The sequence below is a fragment of the Hibiscus syriacus genome, unplaced genomic scaffold, assembly GCF_006381635.1.
Source record: "Hibiscus syriacus cultivar Baekdansim isolate YM2019G1 unplaced genomic scaffold, ASM638163v2 tig00109972_pilon, whole genome shotgun sequence".
NCBI classification, from domain to species: domain Eukaryota; kingdom Viridiplantae; phylum Streptophyta; class Magnoliopsida; order Malvales; family Malvaceae; genus Hibiscus; species Hibiscus syriacus.
The window spans coordinates 610,001-629,691 of record NW_024062543.1 but is presented as its reverse complement, the minus strand read 5'-3'; the positions used below and the strand labels follow the sequence as shown (position 1 = coordinate 629,691).

The 19,691-nt window shown below is 32.6% G+C and overlaps 2 protein-coding genes and 1 pseudogene across 4 annotated transcripts; 1 reads left to right on the top strand and 2 right to left on the bottom strand.

Moving 5' to 3' along the window:
- Positions 1-11,655: 11,655 nt before the first annotated feature.
- Positions 11,656-12,641, top strand: LOC120211397 (heavy metal-associated isoprenylated plant protein 26-like). The gene is made up of 2 exons (XM_039209938.1): positions 11,656-11,924; positions 12,231-12,641. The coding sequence occupies exons 1-2, from the start codon at positions 11,841-11,843 to the stop codon at positions 12,612-12,614; spliced, it is 468 nt and encodes a 155-aa protein (XP_039065869.1). The 5' UTR covers positions 11,656-11,840; the 3' UTR covers positions 12,615-12,641.
- A 933-nt stretch (positions 12,642-13,574) lies between these two features.
- On the bottom strand, positions 13,575-16,402 carry LOC120211396 (basic leucine zipper 19-like). Of its 3 annotated transcripts, none has more exons than XR_005524593.1 (4): positions 16,218-16,402; positions 15,144-15,981; positions 14,457-14,557; positions 13,575-14,107 (listed from the first exon to the last, which is right to left on the bottom strand). XR_005524593.1 is itself a non-coding variant. In XM_039209937.1 (3 exons), exons 2-3 carry the CDS (start codon positions 15,922-15,924, stop codon positions 14,532-14,534), a joined length of 807 nt encoding a protein of 268 aa, XP_039065868.1. In that variant the 5' UTR covers positions 15,925-15,981; positions 16,218-16,402; the 3' UTR covers positions 14,362-14,531. The 3 variants fall into 3 exon arrangements, 1 of the variants encoding a protein (XP_039065868.1); XR_005524594.1 differs by having other exon boundaries at positions 13,991-14,107; positions 14,457-14,545; XM_039209937.1 differs by lacking the exon at positions 13,575-14,107 and having other exon boundaries at positions 14,362-14,557.
- Positions 16,403-18,333: 1,931 nt separating this feature from the next.
- The window catches only part of LOC120211285, a 16,053-nt pseudogene continuing 14,695 nt past the window's right edge, over positions 18,334-19,691 (bottom strand).

The following is a 19,691-nucleotide window of genomic DNA, read 5'->3' as shown; positions in this document are numbered from 1 at the left end:
AATTCTCAAATCGACTTAGTTCATCCAATATCAATATTGTTCATCTAACATTGATACTCTAATATCGATAATCGAACCTAAATGTCTTATTTAAGCTTGGAAAACACCCAAAATCACCAAAATGCCTTAGTTTGGTTCCTAATCATGTGCTAAAGCTTCAGGAAGTTATTTAGGGTCTTAAAATGGCATAAAAACACCTTCTTTACATCAATTTTGTCATCTAATCATGACATTAAGTATAAACCCTAAAAATGCTTAAAACCCCAAATTTCCTCAAAACTTCATGATTATGAAAGCCTTAACACCAAAAAGGCTTAGAAATACACTACATTGATGTTATAATCCGAAAATAGAGCTCATTTAACCACCAATCACTCTCCTCTAGTGATTGTATGGCAAACCTCCATTTTTTCAAACAAAGAACCCAAGGCTTTGAATCATTAAGAAGAGTTTTTTAGAAGGATTGAAGATGAAAAATGAAGTTTAAAATAAATATAAAATGACTCAAAAGACTCACTTTTAACTATGGCACATGGAGATAAAGAGGAAGAGGAAGAAGAATAATAAGAAGAAGAAGAAGGAAATGAGGAGGAGGAAAATGAAAAGAATAAGATGAAGGAGGATATAAAATCCTCATTTTTCCATAAATGAGAAAATTACACTTTTAGTCATTCACATTTTGCATTATAATTAAAATTTTCCTTTTAAGCCTAATTGGGCCCAATTCCAACCAAATCAAGCCTAACAAACTCAATTACGAACTTTATGGGTAAACCAGAAACTACTAACTGGAATTTAAGGTGTTACACGTCTATAATCTTTCTCTGAAATAAACAATGGTAAATGAGTCATTATCACAGATCCAAACACAAAGTACATCTCAATACTCTAGGGGCATGTATACATATAGATCCTTACTGACTTTAACCCACAGATCCTAGGAATGACAAAACCTAATGATATGATATCACTAAATTTAACTTTCTAATATAATACAATTTGAATATCGTTAGATTAGTATGTCACACGAGACCACTGAAGTGACTAACCCAAAATTTTTCTTTTTAAAAAATTCATAAGACCGTATAAAAACATTCATCATATTCATAAAATAGAAATAAAATATTTAATTTTACAAATACAGGAGCCCCAAAATACATTGAAACTAGTTTAAAAGGGAAATTCAAAATATAGTTACGAATCGAATATAGTAGGTTCATATACAGTACATGCCCTCTAAAAATATACTTTAGATGTACTCAAAAGATGTGTTGGTATAGAATATGGTATGCGTAATAAGCTCCTCCAATGCTCATTCTAAGAACTTGCGCACAGAAACAAATTCCAAACGTTTGGCTTACAAGTTTAGTGCCACACTAATAACCCAACTATACTACACGCGTCCATTATATGATCATGCTTGCAAACATAAATATTATCATATTAGAATGCTAATCTAAACATAAATACAAAGGTAAACATCATGGAGTGGTCAGAGGGTTTCACTACATTTTAGGGACATACACCCTTCTAGCCTACCAAAGGTGGGATCCAAAATTTTTACATCGGAAACATCCACCTGGTTAACTACTCCATACGAGTACTTGGGGCATCTACCCTCAATTAGCATTTAAGTGCCTTGTGCACTAATTAGGACATGCCCGGACATTCTAACATACAAGTGATCATCTTATAACTAGAGTATCTCATGTGTCCTGACCGTTTCCCAAACGTTATACAAGGCTAGTTCTATGACTTCCTAATTGATTTACGTTTCTAGATGTAATTATGGTTGTTAATGTTGTTCTCATTTAGAGTCTTATTTATGTAGTTTAAAAGTCCTTGAATCCTCAAACTATCATACTTGAGATGAGAATAGTTCCTTACCCTACTCAGGACGAGGGTATCAATATTGGCCTTATAGTATCGATATTAATCTTTTAGGTATCGATATCAAAAATAGCTTCGATGTTTAGGGAAATTTCTCAGTATCGATACTCTTATCTGGAGTATCGATACTTAATATATAAGGGTATCAATACTACCCCAAGTACCGATACCAAAATGGATTTGATGTTTGAAAAAATAGTTGAGTATCAATACCCTTATTTAAGGTATCGATACTTTCTTGAGTAGGGATGGGCATGAGACCCGAACCCGACGAGTCTCGACCCGATCGGGTTTTTTTAAAAAAAAAATTGGATTCGGGTCGGGTCAGGTTTTTTAATTGTGATGTTCAGGTCAGGTCAGGTCGGGTTTGGGTTTATGGTGAAAAATATCCGACCCGAAAAAATATAATTTTACCTTATATATTTAGGAATAATTACAATAATACCCCTATATATATTATTTTTTTCAATTAAGTCACTATTTTTATTGAATAAAAATAATATTTTTATTATTATTTCGGGTCGAGTTTTTAAATTATATATTTGGTCGGGTTCGGGTCTTGTTTTAGTTGGGTCGGGTCTCAGGTGAAGGATTTCTTGTTCTCGGGTCGGGTCAGGTGGACCAAAAACCCGACCCAACCTGACCCATGCCCATCTTTACTCTTGAGTATGGGTACCAAAAAATTGGCTATTGGAATCTAAAATCTATAAACGGTATCGATACTACCCTATGAATATCGATACCCTAGGAACATTATAGATACTCATCGAACATGTATTGATACTCTAAACTAAAACATCATATTGTTTTAACCATTCAAAGAACAATATTGGTACTGTTCATGTGGTACCGATATCGTTTCACAGAAATGCCCTGATTTAGGCATGAAATGCAACTTAACCCTTCCCATTTGTCCCCCTTAAGGCCATTAGTGATGTTTAGATCTTATGCGAGTAAATAAGGTTAGAAGGAGTTATTTTTCATGCTTAAAAACACTTCAAACTAGAATCTACCATGAACATGCTCATAAGTTCCATGAACTAAGGTGAGCTAACCAAATGCACTTAGTGACCCAAAAATGGTATATGAAGGTTAGAAATGTGTTATGTTGACCTTTAGGCTAATGAAAACATCTATAACTCAACCAAGAGCTAACTTTTCCTTGCTCTTGGTTTTGGAACCTTCTTCAATCTCCCTCACTAGCATCACATGAGAAATTGAGTTGCTAACTTGTTTATGAGACTAAAATGAGGCTAAGAACACTTTTCTAGACTCAAGTTTACCAAAAATGACCTAGAATTCCCTAGTTCTCTAAATCCTAATAAACACAATCTATGGCTATTGCGACCAAACTTTGAAATTACGAGCTTTAATGATAGCTTGAGGTAAGGAGAATTCAATTCTTACCTTGGAAATTCCAAAATGAGTTTGGAGGATTATCAAGTTTTCACCTTTGCTAAGTTTTCTTGAAGGAGAAAAAGATAAAGAAGAAGAAAAAGGTATGAGATAAGAAAATGATGAAAATAAGGGAAGTAAAGGGAGTAGGTAAGCAAATTACATCATCACTATTAAAACATATCAGCTTTTTTAATCTTAAGAGGGTATAACAACTCTTTTGGTCTTTCTACTTTTACTCAACTATTAAAGTTCCCAATTCTTCTAACATTTGAACCTAACCCAAGCCCAACATCATCCTTAACGTAGATCAAGTTTTCTTATAAATCTAATGGGCTTGTTTAAATAAACTTGGGATTTAGGGTGTTACAACCTAAAACAAAGCTGATCAACTCATTTGATGACACCCCGAGGAATGACAAGTTGCTTACACCAATAATTTCGCCACGCTAAAAAGAACTAATCGAATTAATTGAAGCCTACCAGCATAGTTCAAATGTCTACATACCCAATGATTCAATCTAGCTTTGATCTTTTCAATGAGACCAACATAGTCCCTCTTGGTGAGCTTCCTAGTAACCAATAGGACCTTTATATATCTCATAGGTAAACAACCAACCTTGAAACTATAGACATCTCGAATGTCCTCCATTTACCTAGCAAAAACCCATGCCAAAATAACTCACATTTAGCAACATTAAGCTTGAGCCTAGACATGACATAAAATTATTCTAAAACACTACAAAAACCAAACACATAATCAAGAGAACCATGGCAAAAAAACAAGAATATCAATAGCAAAACAGAGATGGGTTAAGTTTTTTTTTACATTGAGGATGATATCTAAAGGCCTCATTAGCAGCAGTCACATTAAACATACCCGAGAGGACATTCATAACAAGAACAAAGATATAGGGAGAGAGTTGATCTCCCTGCCTAATGTCATGAGCTCCTCTAAAATACCCCATCAAATTCCCATTGAATTCAATGGAATAATTAGGGGAAGTAATGCAAACTTTAATCCAACTTATGAATCTCTCAAACAACCCAAAAGCCTCAAGGATGTTGAACACAAACTTCCAATTTAGAGAGTCAATCACTTTTTGAATATCAATCTTCAAAGCACACCGTGGTGAAATCGTCTTCCTAGCATAACCCTTAACTAATTCTTGAGCTAACAAGTTGTTATCCACTATATTCCTCTTCTTGACAAACGTTTCTTGATTCAAAGATAATGTCCCAAGAAAAACAACATCTAACTGATTTACAAGAACCTTGGTAATAGTTTTATAAATGACCGAACAACAATAAATAGACCCATAGTCTTTCACCATACTAGGGTTCTAAATATTAGGCACCAACATAACAGTTGTAGAATTAGAAGCTGGAAGGAGGAAAAAGTGTCAAAGAAATGTCTCACTTCTAAAACAAAATCATCCCCATAACTGGTCAAACAACCTTGAAAAATGAAGGGTGTAACCATTGAGCCATGGGAGTTATCTTTGCCCTGCTCAAAGATAACCTCTTTAATTTTCACATCTGAGATAGCCTTACTAAGCATATCATCAGTACCATGGGGAAGAGAATAGTGCTACAAATCTTTCAACAGCCCAAAATTATTCTCACTCACATTGGAATCAACAACACCAAGCTACTACTTAAAGAATTTAACTATCTCAGCAAACATACCTTCAAAACTCTCCAACCTGTTACCATTATAATCCACCAGGACCCTAATGGTTTCTTTTTTATTCTTGGTTGCAATAATTGAGTAAAAGATTTTCATACTTTGATCACCCTCTTGGAGCCATTGGACCTTACCCTTCTGCTTGTAGAACATCATCTCATCACTCTAAAAACAATGCAACTCATTTTGGGTTTTAATTTTCTCCTCAATATAATCACCTTTAGTAGCAGCAGACAAGTTTAAAACTTGAAACTTTTCAGCTCAATTATTTTAACTCTCACTTTACCATAAATATCACTAAAGTGGACCTTATTAAGCAACCGAAGATTACTCTTAAGCCTCTTCAACTTTTGGAACAAAACAAAAAGAGTGATGCCAGTTACAAGGAACCTATCAAGACTACCTTAAAATTTCCAAAAGAATCTGGATAAGATACCCAAAAATTAAAGAATTTAAAAGGACCAGGGCTACCAGCAGGGGCCACCTTACTAAGCCAAACCAAGGTAGGGCTGTGATTAGAGACCATAGGAGCCTGAAACTCAATAAAACAGTTAGACAATTTGCACAACTAGATCGAATTAATCAAAACTCTGTCAAGCTTCCTAGCAAAATAACTATTATGTTGCTTATTTGACAAGGTAAATAAGGGCCCAAAGTAAGAATTATTAGACAAACCCAACCATTCCACACAGTCTTGAAAATCATGCATGCCAAAACTACTAAAATAATCAATGAAACTCAGGCTCTCTTTATGTTTCGAGGTGGCGTTGAAGCCACCCCAATAAGCCAAGGAGAAGAATTCACAAGACTATAAACAATATCAAGTTGTTGCCATAGATGCTTCCTGGAATCACCCTCATTATTGTCATATACATCAGTAATGAAACATAAGGATCAAAATGCAAGATAGCAAAATAAGGCATTCAATATGATAAAATAAGAAACATGCATATATATATATATATATATATATATTCATGGGACAAAATAATAAACAGAAAATAAAACACAATAATTAAAGAACTAAAATTAACGTATTGAAAAATGAAGGGCAAAAATAAAATAAAATAAATTAAAGTAATGAAATTAAATTAAATAAATACAAAAATTTAAATGTGCATAAAATTAAATAACAATAAAAATAAAATGTTATCATTAATTTTTAATATTTAACCCGGACCGTAAATAATGCGAGTCATACCCGGGGTAGGTCGTCGCTAGGTCGTACTATGATTTCAACATAAAATAAATAAATAAATAAATAAATAAAAATTAGTTGTTACTGGTTAGTTTAGAAATGTTAGCGGAGTTCAAACTATAATAATGCATGTTATACCCCAGATCGGGTCACCTCAAGGTCGTATAATAATTCAAACAAATTAAATAAATAATAATAATAATAATAATAATAATAATAATAATAATAACAATTAGGAGTTAATAGAGTCCGGACTATAATAATATGGATCGTACCCCGAATCGAGTCACCACAAGGTCATATCGAATATTAGAAACAATAAATAAATAAATAACAGTTGTTAGAGTGCAATAAAATAAAATTTAGTGGTTAATATGCAATAAAATGAAAGTTAGCAGTTAACTTGAAATAAATAATATAGTAGAATAGTGACCAAATTAAAATAAAATAAAACAGGAGTCAGAATCACAATAAATACAACAATAGATGCATAAAGAGGGGACCCTAACATGATTTTCCCTTGGAATAGTTACCAGAAAATTAAGATACTATAAAACTGGGAGACTATGCACGCAATTTATTCAAACAATTTAAAAACACTCCCCCCACCTAAACCAAGCGGAAAACACGTGAAAAGAAAATAATTTAAAAACGAACCCATTTACAACGATGGCCAAACGGCCACCGGCTACCGACCTCCGCCCACAACGCCGACGAGGGCTGACCTCCTGGAGACTGACCACTCACGACCCCCTCACTCTCACCATATCATACATATTCATGCTAAAAAAGAAAGAAAACAAACATAAAAAAGAAAGAAAAAAACACCGGCATGTAGGAGTAAACCAAGTTTTTTTTTCTGCTTTTTTTTTTCATACAAAACCGGGGGTTGATACATAGCAGGTTGGGGTTATTATAACCCCAACTAATACAATATTAAATTGTTTCTCTTTCTTTTTTTATATATAATAATAAAAAAATGATGGTTACAAAATGTTTACACCTTCCGCTTTGAGATACGAGAAACTTCTTGTGCTTTGTCAATGCCATGCAAAACCGGAATAGGAATGTCCGAAACCAATGCAAGCTGATTCGTAGCTTCCTTTGTCAATCACAAGGTACGACTGCAAGGAGTGGAGCTTGTAACTCACCTGGTAAGGGATCAACTATGGAAACATCGAAGTTATTCCACCTCTTATTCCGTGGTTCAGCCATAACAGAGTTCATGTGGTTATAAAACAATAACTAAATATTCAAATAATGTTTCACCACTGATGCTGGTCCTTATTTCTCATGCAAACTCCAATAACAAATACGAGTTATTAATTAGAATTACTGGATGGTTGACATACTTAGAACTATGAAGAACACTTAAAATTGTAGGCAAGCTCACTTGCTCCAGAGTTCTGAATATTGTCAGAGGCGCAACCATTAAATCCTTGTCCATTCAGTGCAGCAGCTTCTCCTGCTTTAACTTCACCTCCAGGATTAAGGCTATACGTCTGATCGTTGCATTGCACATTGCAGGGATTCGTCACATAAGCACCACCAGAATTACATGAATCTAGAAATAAGAGTTAAAAATAGATTAGATATTCCAAGGAGCCAACTACGTTTATCAGTCAACCTAGTGCTAAACTATAATAGAATCACATGAATATGCAGCGGTATTTCAACGAATATGGGGACTTATTTAGGGGTGTTTAATGTGTTGAGCATCTCGAATTTGACTCGGTTAAAACTTGGTAAAAAGTAAAAACTCGATCGTGTTAATTCGATTCGAACTCAAGCTTGACTTGAGACCTTAACAAGCTAAGTTGAGCAAAGTTTAACTCAAATCGATAAGTTCGTGAGTAACTTATTAAATTTTTTATATAATTTTATAGTATCTCAAAAAATTATTTCATCAGAAAAATTACTAATTTACTAATAGATAATAAAAAAGATGATAAATTACTAATATATTATTTTTCTAATAAATAATTAAGAACACTAAATTATTAATTAGTAATTATTATTTTATTACACTCAAAAATCGAACCCTAATTATTATTTTAATATATTTATGTATTGTTATTTTAGTGTTTAGACTTTGAATTTGTTTCATATACTATTTAGATTTTTTTGGTTAAATTTATTAATTTATGTTTATATTAAGTTCTATATAGTATTAGTAGATTTTACTTCTAGTTAAAAATAAAATAAAAATTTTAGTGAGCTTAACGTGTAACGAGCTTAATGAGATTAACGAGCAATGAATTGAGTAATAAATTTTCTTAACGAGTATGAGTCGAGCAAAATTTTAACGAGCTTAACAATCAATGATTCGAGTAATAAATTTTCTTAACGAGCACGAGTCAAACAAAATTTTAACGAGCTTAACGAGCAAGAAGTCGAATCGAGTAACAAAACTTTTTAACGAACATGAGTCGAGCACTTCCTAACTCTCGATCGACTCGCTCGATAAGCACCCTAGCCTTATTCTACTACTAAATGAGTGGTCCTTGATTTCATTCATTCCACGAGACTTTATTATATTCTACCCTCGCAGTGACATATCTAAAAATATTTTTTAGGTGGACACATATTTACTAATAACATAAAATTTTTAAATGAAATGAACAAAATAAAATTAGAGCGAGCATCATCACTAAAATAAATAACTAACCAAATAAAATTTATATTTAAGAGTGAACAGATACTCATCTCATATAATGTGAATCCGTCGCTGACCGTTCCAATTGGGGGAGCATCTGCCGAGCAATGGGAGGTTGGCACTTGCCCCTTGGTGACACACATAAGCTAACGCCACCGGCGTATTCTCCCGTGGTCGGGGGCAATAATATACAAATCAAAACGAGCTTTGAGGAAGTTAAAATGAAACATCAAAATTTTAAAACATAGGGTTGAATTTTTAAAAGAATTGTATTATTTTTTAAGATAAATTACGTGTTTAATATTTAAATTATTAGTTTTAATATTTTTTTTAAAAAAAAATTATACTTAAAATTTAGTTTTTGTTTCATTTAGTACCCATGTTCAATATTAATGTTATTTTGAAAAAAAATTGAAAGTTTACATACTAAAACAGACAAAAATTGATAGTTTAAGTACTAAACACGTAAAATTTTTAATATTGGTACTAAAATGAAATAAAAACTAAAATTGGATATTCTTTTAAAAAAATTAAATATTTAAATATTAAAACGGATCAAAAATGATAATTTAGTTACTAAATGTGTAAATTATTCTACTTTTTATAACTATTTATTAATGATGAAATTGACTGATTTAAAAGTAGTGTGAATATATTAAAAAGCATATTTGGTGTGTTAGTAGGGGTATTATATATATATATATATATATATATATGTATATATGTATGTGTGTGTGTGTTTTGATTTTAGATCTATTTAAGTGTAGGGTTGTTTATCTAATTCAATTTTGTTCGAAATTTGATAGTGGTTAGATAAAGAAATTAAGTCTAGAAAATGATTTGGGATAAAATGTAAATCTAATTTGGTCTATAAGTTTATATTCATTTAGAAATTTGATAGTGGTTAGATAAAGATATTAAGTGTGTGTATATTCATTTAGAATATAAATCGAATTTTAACTTTAATATTCAAAATTTAAATCTAATTTGGTCTGTAAGTTTATAATATATAATATAATATTATATTATATTATATAAAAATTAAACTATAATATTATTTAATATCAAGATGTAAACATTAAAAATACATTAGTATGTATATTTTTTTAAGAAAACAATAAATAAATACTAAATGTTAACTTTAAAATAGTACTAGAACACAAAATAAGATTCGGTTAACCATTTACAAATATAAATAGATTTAGGTGAAATTCAAGGCTCATATTTTGGACAACATCAAATATCGACAAACAAAGAATAGATTATTCTAAACTCGATACGATTCATAAATACCTCTAGTTGTGGGCATAGTGTCACGTATTGAAAATGGTTATAATATCTAGCATGACCGTATATTACAAGCTTAGAAGCAAATTAGTCCCTACTTTATCAAATTGTTCAAATTTAGAATAAAGGATTGATTTACTCTTCAACCTAGAGTATAAGGATCTAATGAATAATATAATCATTAAAACATATAATTAATATGCTTAATGTTTAAATACTTTTTAAAATTTATACTCACTCCATCTCGTAATTTGTGTTTTATATTAGCTATGCACATAATTTTAGGAGATATATCATATATCTAACTAAGGCAAATGATAAATTATCCCTAAATGATAATTAATTAATTTGACAGATTTATTTTGACAGGTGTGTAAAAGAGTGAGATATACATGGGTAAAAAAAGAAATGTAAGTGTTGTTGCTTGTTGAATTTTTTAATAGGATATTTTAAATGAGACGATTTTAAAAATTAAAAGAGACACGTTTAGTGGGACTGGGGGATTATAACTTACTAGTAAGGATGGCAACAGGGATTATAACCCTATCAAATTGGATGAGTCAAGTCGAAACTCATCTGTTTCAGATTAAATTATCATCCCTACTTATCAGCGAGTGACTTGTATAGGGAAATTGTTGCATTAAAATTCATGGGCTAGGGGATCCAACAGACAAAAGAAACATTTTACCCTTCAACAATTGGGTCTAACCAAGTTTAAATTGGGTTTTTATTGACAAGATTTTGTTCCCAACTGTAAAATAGGGTAAATTATGTAGATAATCTCTTATATTTTTGGTCTGATCGACTTTGATCACCAATTTAAAAATCAAGAGGAATAATCCTTAACGTTATCGATCCGTTTGATTTTAGTTCCTAATATTATCGATCCGTTTGATTTTAGTCCCTCAGTCATTAACTCCCATTCGATTTTAGTCCCTCAGCCATGTTAGGGACTTAAACAAAAGGGGTTAACGAAAATTAATGACTGAGGGACTAAAATCAAACGGATCGATAACGTTATTTCCCTTTAATTTTTAAACTAGTGACCAAATTCGAACAAACCATAATATAGGGACTATCCCCATAGTTTACCCTAAAATATGTCGGCTGGATTGAAATAAAACCGTAAACTCAATGGTGGGACCCATTCATAAACCCGAGGTCGGTTTGGTATCACAGTTGGAGTGGGACCACAAAATCCCCAAGCGCGTGGACTTCTCCTCTGATCCCGTCGAGTCGAGGAAAACAACAAAGGACCGGCCCCACACTCCACGTCTCTGTCTGAAGTCGGTGCGCGTTTCATGCTTCCCCATACGCTCGTCCCTATTTTGGATAACCGTTAAATTTATCGATTTCCATGCACTAGTCAACAAGTAAAGAAAGACTGAAAGAAAATAACTTTGACACGTGTCGAAAAACTAGCGAGCCACAGAAAAACCAACGACATAGGTTTCCACGAAGAAACGACTTCCTTCTTCTGCAAGTAAAAACCCTTGCTTTATTAAAGCGGGGGAATTCCTTGTATTTCCTCGTCTGCATCACTCTCTCATTCATACTCTACACAGCGAAAAACCCTTTTCATTTTCGAAAGGATATTTTGGTTGGAGATCTTTGTTATATACTCTACTGTTGGTTGTTCCTTCTTTGTTTCTGGCTGGTACTCAAATTATCAATCAGAGGAAAAAGTGTCCATTTTAGTGAGATCAGACAAGAGAGAGAACAAAAAAATGGGTGTTCTGGATCATGTTTCTGATCTGTTTGACTGTTCTCATGGCCGTTCCAAGCTCAAGAAGAAACGTAGGCAGTTGCAGGTATATAAGCTGTCTCTTTGTAAGTAGATTAAAATATCTGCTGTTTCTGTTGTGTTCTTAAGTTTTTTTTTTCCTGGATTCATTTGATTAGATTTAACTGGTTTGGGTCTCGGATCAGATCTACCCATCATTATGCTAAGGTTTTATGTTTTTGATGGGTTTTTCTTTGTCGGTTTATCTAAGCGACAAAACACCATGGATGCGTTTGTGGTTATCCGTTTTTGTCATGTTCCGACAAGCGGTACTTTGTTGAAAGCGTCACTAATAAAATATCAAACCGACCTGTAATCCTTTTTTGTTTCTCAGACGGTGGAGATGAAGGTGAAGATGGACTGCGAAGGATGCGAGCGCAAAGTGAAGAAATCAGTGGAAGGGATGAAAGGCGTGACGCATGTGGACGTGGACCGCAAGGCCAGCAAGCTGACGGTGGTCGGATACGTGGAGCCATCGAAGGTGGTGGCACGCGTGGGACACCGGACGGGCAAGAAGGTGGAGCTGTGGCCGTACGTTCCGTACGACGTGGTGGCTCACCCTTACGCCCAAGGGGTTTACGACAAGAGGGCGCCGGCGGGGTTCGTTCGCAACGCACAGGACTCGCAGGGGATGTATCTGGCACGTGCAAGCTCCACTGAAGTTAGATACACCACAGCTTTTAGCGACGAAAACCCTGCTGCTTGTTCTGTTATGTGATTTGATTAAGACGAAAGACAGAGAGAATATATTTTGTTGTATTGAATTGGTTTGGATCTTGTAATTTTTTTATTTTGGATCTAATCTATGTTTTTTTAATCGAAATATTATGAGTTCAAAATTTTTAAGTTTGATTCAAAGTTAAAATCAAAAACTAAAACTTGATTCGAACTCAAAAGAACTTGAATTCAAAATATTCTTAGACTTAATTTGGTTATAGCTCAAACTGAAACTGGAGTTAGAATTTAAGCCTTAAATACATAAAACTTTATATTGTATTAAGAAAATAATATATAAATATTAATATTATTAATAATTTAATTTAAAATTAAATATATTTTTTTGAGTTACTTGCAAATTTTTCGAGCCGTCTATCAAATAAAATTCGAGTCGAGTTCAAACTCCAATCAAATTTATTCCATTCAAATATTAATCAAACTATGATCAAATTCGAATGACTCGTAACCTATCTCATCTCAATTACAACCCAGCTATACATAGCTATAAGGGGAGGAAGCATGATTGAGTAGTTATGAACAAAGTTAGACAGTTGCCTCATTAAAATTAGTTAAACATTGACACATATAAACGTAAATCATGAAGGCTGGTAGGTAACTTTTAAAGTTGGAGTGATCCATTTGTTACATAAGGGTTAGACATATAAATAAGGATGGACTTAGAGATCATATTTATAAGAATTTTATAATTTAAATATTTATTTATTTTATATTTTATTAATAATTGGATTTAACATCTTTAAAATTTTATAATTTTACATCCTTAAAATTTTAATATAAATTCATAAATTCCTGCTGCATTCATGTTTATTAAATAAGACGCATAAGAGGCAAATGTAACCTTCGTACCAAAGATGGTTCACCACAAAAGCTAATAAAAATGGTGGGTGACAAGTGGGGTTCAATTTCCCACCGCCCAACTAATATTAAATGAAACTTTGTGGGAACACCAAAAGCAGAGGCTGTTTCCCTGTAATTCCCAATTCAATACTCTTGATCCAGAGATTCTGAATCCCAGTTTCGGTTCAAACATCTTTGTCTGAAATCGCCAGCAATAAAGACAAGAACAAGTCAACAGTTGAAATTCAGGATCTAAGAATGCTTGAATTACCCAACCTCAAACCCACACTTTCCTTTGTATTTTCGTTCCAACTCTAGCATTGTAGCATTAGCAAGGTAGACGAGGGTTAATCTCTGGGGTCCGTTATCACTTACAGACCATAATTTTTTATTAAAAGACGGCCACTTCACTCTCGAGTAGGCAACCCCACAGCTAAAGAATGCTCATATGCAAAAGGCAAACTTCCTGCGCTTTGTCAATGCCATGCAAAACCGGAATAGGAAAGGCCGAAACCAATGCAAGCTAATTCGTAGCTTCATATGTGAATCACAAAGCATGACTGCAAGGAGTGGAACTTGTAACTCACCTGTAAGGGCTCACACTTTCGAAACCTCAAAGTTATTCCACCATTTATTCTGTGGTTCAGCAATAACAGAGTTCATATACGTTAGAAAGCAGGAAAAACACTACAAAGCATAGCACAGCATCATTGATAGTAATTTCCGATGAATATCATACATTGTGAGTAAGAAGATGGGATAAGGCGTTTTATTGAGCCAAGTTTTAACTTGCTAAGAAACCAGACGTCTGTCACCACTCATAAAAGCTGCATACTATAAAAATCCAGAAGTTTCAGCTTCCCAAGTTTGTTGGCTTTAGAACCATAAACTAAAGACACCCTAAACCCACCTCTAATAACCCATAAGTAGGGTTGAAAAAAAGAGAACAGAAAATGAAAAACTAAAATAAAAAAAGCAACGCAACCTGACTAATGAAGGTTATGCATCCAAAGGAAACCGCTTGTTAGAACACAAATATGTACCCCCTTCCGAACGGTTATCAACCTGCTGTAGCTTGATGAACACCTCGGAATAAAATAAATGTCAGTATCACAGCCATAACACATTCAAAAGCAGAGTTTTACACATTGTATGCAGCTGTATTCAGTTTTGAAACAATCAACCATGGATCATAGTATTCCGAATATTGCAAAAAACAAGTGGCCTCCTTATAAGCACGGTTAATACACATAAGGACTTGGATAAGTTAGACATTCAACAACAAATATACTGTTTTTCTCTATACTATAAACATAGCCAAGTTTAACATGAGAGAGCAAAAACATGAACATAAAGAAATTTAATTTTTCAAATAATGTTTCACCACTGATGCTGGTCTTTATTTCTCATGTAAACTCCAATAACAAATACTAGTTATTTAATTAGAATTACTAGATGGTTAACATACTTAGAACAATCATGAACACTTATAATTGTGTCAAACACACTGTATAATTGGAAGTCAAAGTCAGAAATTACTGAATCAAATAACCATAGCCAAAATACTAGTTACAATTGACAATAAAATATCGATAAACCAAACCAGAATTAATGTTCCAGCATCCAACATAAATTTTATGAAGAAATTAAGATAAAGACTCCTAAATTATACCTTTCCTCCTTTTTGTGCTAGAAGAATTGCCATTGGATCCTCCAATTCTAACCCCACCGGTAGAAAGCTCATTTGCTCCAGAGTTCTGATTCGCCAAGCACTGAATATTGTCGAAGCCGCAACCATTAAATCCTTGTCCATTCAGCGCAGCAGCTTCTCCTGTTTTATCTTCACCTCCAGGATTAAGGCAATACATCTGATCGTTGCATTGCACATTGCAGGGATTCGTCACATAAGCATCACTAGGCACATTGATCATGTTAACATTAGTTGCTGGTTTCTGATAAGGAAACGATCCAATCTCCCCTTCGATTCTTCCTCGAATATCAACAAGCAAACACTTAAGCCTCACGACCTCAGCCTCCAATGCAGCCTGACCTTGTAATCTCTTCACCAGCTGCTGGTTCAATGCTCTCAATCTCACAACCTCGTCCTCCAAAGAAGCAGCTCGTGCCTTAACCTTCTCCCTATACTTCCTAACAGCTTCTCGATTACCTAAAGTACGTTTCTTCGATTTCTTCTCCCTAGACTCGGCCGAATCATCAACAGCAACATTATCTTCACTCGTGGCAGGCACGATTTTGGTGTGAAAATGAAAACATGTGTGCGTATGAGAGTTATCAGGGCCGGGTGGGTTGCAAGTGTGTGTATGGGTACAGGCATGGGAATCATTGAGTAATTCATCAAAAAAACTGTCCATCGAGCAACTGCTAGGAATATCACCTATGTTATTGCCGGAAAACACTTCTTGGTTCGAAAAATCAAGCTCCCCATCGTCCATCACAACACAAATCCCACTTAAATCTAGTAAAGAAGAGATCAATTCACGATTTTGTGCCTGACCCAATTAATAAACCGCGCTCAATTAGCAAGTAGCAATACCAAAGAAGCAAATTAAGGCATTCAAATATTATAATAATTCCCACATGAATGCTTATACATACAACCAAATTAAAGCAATTCAGTAACGACCCAGCACTTTTTTCATAGAAATCATTGCAACATATGAAAAAGAAAGTTCCCAATGGAAACGAATCAGGCAATTATCAACGAAAAAAGGAAGAAGTGTCTTACTCGGGAAAAAGACCACAGCAAGTGGAACAAGCTGAGACGAAACGAACAAGTCGATACAATTTAAAGTTCAACAGGAAATCAAAAGTACAAATATTCGGAAAAAGAGCATCGTTATCATATATTCGACGAACAGGTTTGCTGGAAAAATAAGCGGGGGCTGTTCGTTTCAGAGAGGGGGGTGAGAATAAAAAGCGTATGAATTAAGAAAAAACAAAAGATAAAAAAGAGATTATTTATATGAATTTTTTTAATAATGCTGAAAAGTTCATTGAAAAATGGTAGATTTATGATTTATGGCATTTTGAAGATTCCCAAAATGGACGTACCAGAAACAAAGTGAAAAACCAAGAGCCCATTTGGTCTTGTTGCAGAGATTCCAAGGCACTTCAGCGGCTTCACTGTAAATTTTAAGAAGGGTATGCGAATACTGCCTTTTGTTATTGGTATGATTAACTTTGATCACTAATTTTAAAAATAATCATTTATCCGTCTCATTATAATCTCAAATATTATCGATTCATTTAATTATAATCTATAATATTATTGATCTGTTTGATTTTAATCTTTTAACCGTTAACTGACATTAATCCTTTAACAAAAATATTACGTGATAATTAAATATTTAAAAAAAATCCATGTTCTTCTTTCTTCTTCTTTAAGAGCGAGGAAAATAATTATAGTTCACAAACCCAACTTCCAGAACCAAAATCCATAAACTCTAGAGAGACTAAACTCAACACCTTCTTTCATACCTAACCCAATATTTCTTCTATATTATTATTCCTTCCTCCAAGTTTCTAAATCTCTGTGTCTTCCTCATGACAAATAGTTTCACTAAGCCTTTGTCAAAAGCCTTCTTTAAAACGTTTTGGTTTAAGGTGCAGGTGTCGTCGTTTGAAGGAGATGAAGAAAAGTAGGGATAATGTTAAGAATATGAAGTTGATATCTAACTGCTTTAGTTGTTATAGTGGTTGAAGTCTGTTAGAGTTGTTAGAGCAGAATGTTAGACTTGGAATCAGTTTCCGTAAAGCTTATAAGAATAAAATACAATTCATTTTTTTAGTGGGATAGAGGTAGTAAAGGGTTTTTATTTATTCTTAATGTATTAAAATTTAGGATAAACTACATATTGAGTACTCAAACTATCAGTTTTGATTCGTTTTAGTACCTAAACTTTTAATTTTTTTAAACTATACCTAACATTTAGTTTTTGTTGCATTTTAGTACCCCGCCGTTGAAAGCTTCATGCATTAAATACCTAAACTATCAGTTTTGATTCGTTTTAGTACCAAAACTTTCATTTTCTTCAAAACTTAACGTTAAATTTTGAACATGATAATAAAATGAAATAAAAACTAAACTTTAGGTATGCTTTTGAAAAAAATTAAAAGTTAAGGTACTAAAACATACTAAAACTAATAGTTTAAGTTTAGTGTATTTACTCTAAAATTTATAATTTGTTGATAAAAAATATAATATTAATCATCCAATAATTACAATTGATAATTCTAGTTTCATATATCTAGGGATAGTTTAATTTTATCTTCTTCGATTTATAATTATTAATATTTAATTAATTAATTAATTTAAATTACATATAACAAAAGCTTATTTATGAGAAATGTTATTAGTTAGGACGAATAACATGGTAAGCCATATTCATCTATATATATTTTTTGTGAACCGGATTCATCTAATAATTTTTCCTCAGACATAACCCTCCCAAGTCAAATTTCTCTCTCTTAAATAATATCACTACTCAAAACCTTAAACTTCAAGATATAATTAATAAATACTCTTCTATTTTGTGAGCCGGATTCATCTATATATATTTTTTTGAGCCGGATTCATGTAATCTCTTTAAATCAACATATAATTAATAAATACTCTTCTATTTTGTCAACTTCATAAACCTTTGGAGTTTGGACAATCATATTATTATTTGCACAAGAATCAACGTTCTCCAAATTACACCTCAGCACTGGGTGCTGGTTTTGTCTCTTTTTCTTTATCCTCACTGTACAATACAAAAAAATCCCTAAACTGTGGTTCTTTTTTTTTTTTTTTGCAAACAATGTTCTTTATAAACTTCAAGATGCCAACTTTAAAAATGAATCTAATTGAAGCTTGATGATCGGCTCCATCTTTCTTTCAAACATCTTCCATCGAACAGTTTTGCTCTGCTCCATGCTACTAAACGATGAAGAATCATCACCAACATCAAGCATTGCAACACTTAATGCAACTCAGCCCTCGAATTCGGATAAACTTCATAATCATTTTGATGTTCTTGGCTTTCTGTAAATGTTTCAACTGCCTTTCCCCCTCTTAAGAGCTCAAGTATCTGCACAGAATTAAGGATCGATGCAAAATGTAAATGTACTTTAACCCGGATTGTTACTTAAACGATCTTATACGAAGGCTAGATTACTTGTAAGGTTGTAAAATCAGGTAATCGGAGAGGTTTCAGTCGGATCTTGGCAGGTTGGGTAAAATCGGGTATAGGTCAACTCAGGTTGATTTGACACCAGATCCGACGGGTTCAGGTCAGATTATTTTCAGTTCGGATCGATGTCAGTTCAGGTCAAAACAGTTCAGGTCCGAAGCAGATAAAGAACAGGTTAATTCATGTTGGGTGGACTTCAGTCGGATCTCGTTCAGTTCGGGTCACATCATGACAGATAAAATTCAGGTCGAATATTTATCGGATACAGATGAGTTCAAGTCAGGTCGTTTCTATTTTTAGATTAATTTTGTCATCTTTGTGATTGTTGAATTGCAAGTTGTAATTGTATGATTTTGAGTAAATTAAGACAAAATAAATATTCATGGATCAATTTGTAAAAAATATAAATTTAAGGACAAAATTGAAGAAATGTAAAAATTACAAATAAAATTTAAATATAAATTAAACACACATAGGTAAGGCACTAAATAAAAATAAATTTAAAATGTGAGGTTTAAATTAATATAAAAAAATGACTAAATTAAACACATTAAAAAGTTATGGGCTAGTTACAAAATATAAATACAACTAACAATGGGGCAAATGAAGATGCAAATATAAATTAAGGACTAAATTGAATACATATAAAAGTGAAAGACTTAAAAATTTGAAATAAATTTAAAAAACAAAAGGATTAAATTGAAATAAAGTAAAATGTGAATAAATAATGAAAAATATAGTAAATTGCATTTATTAAAAAATTGAAAAAATTAATATATATATATATATATATAATATAAGTTTATATATAAATTATATATATAAACTATATTTATATTATAAACCATACAATTATTATAAGCTATATATATAAATTATGTTACATCAAATATATATATAAACTATATATATAAATTATATATGTATAAACTATAAAAAGTTTATAGTTTATAAACTATAATTTATATTAATATATATATATATATATTATTTAAAGTGAGTGGTGGGAGAAAACTTTTTAAAATAAA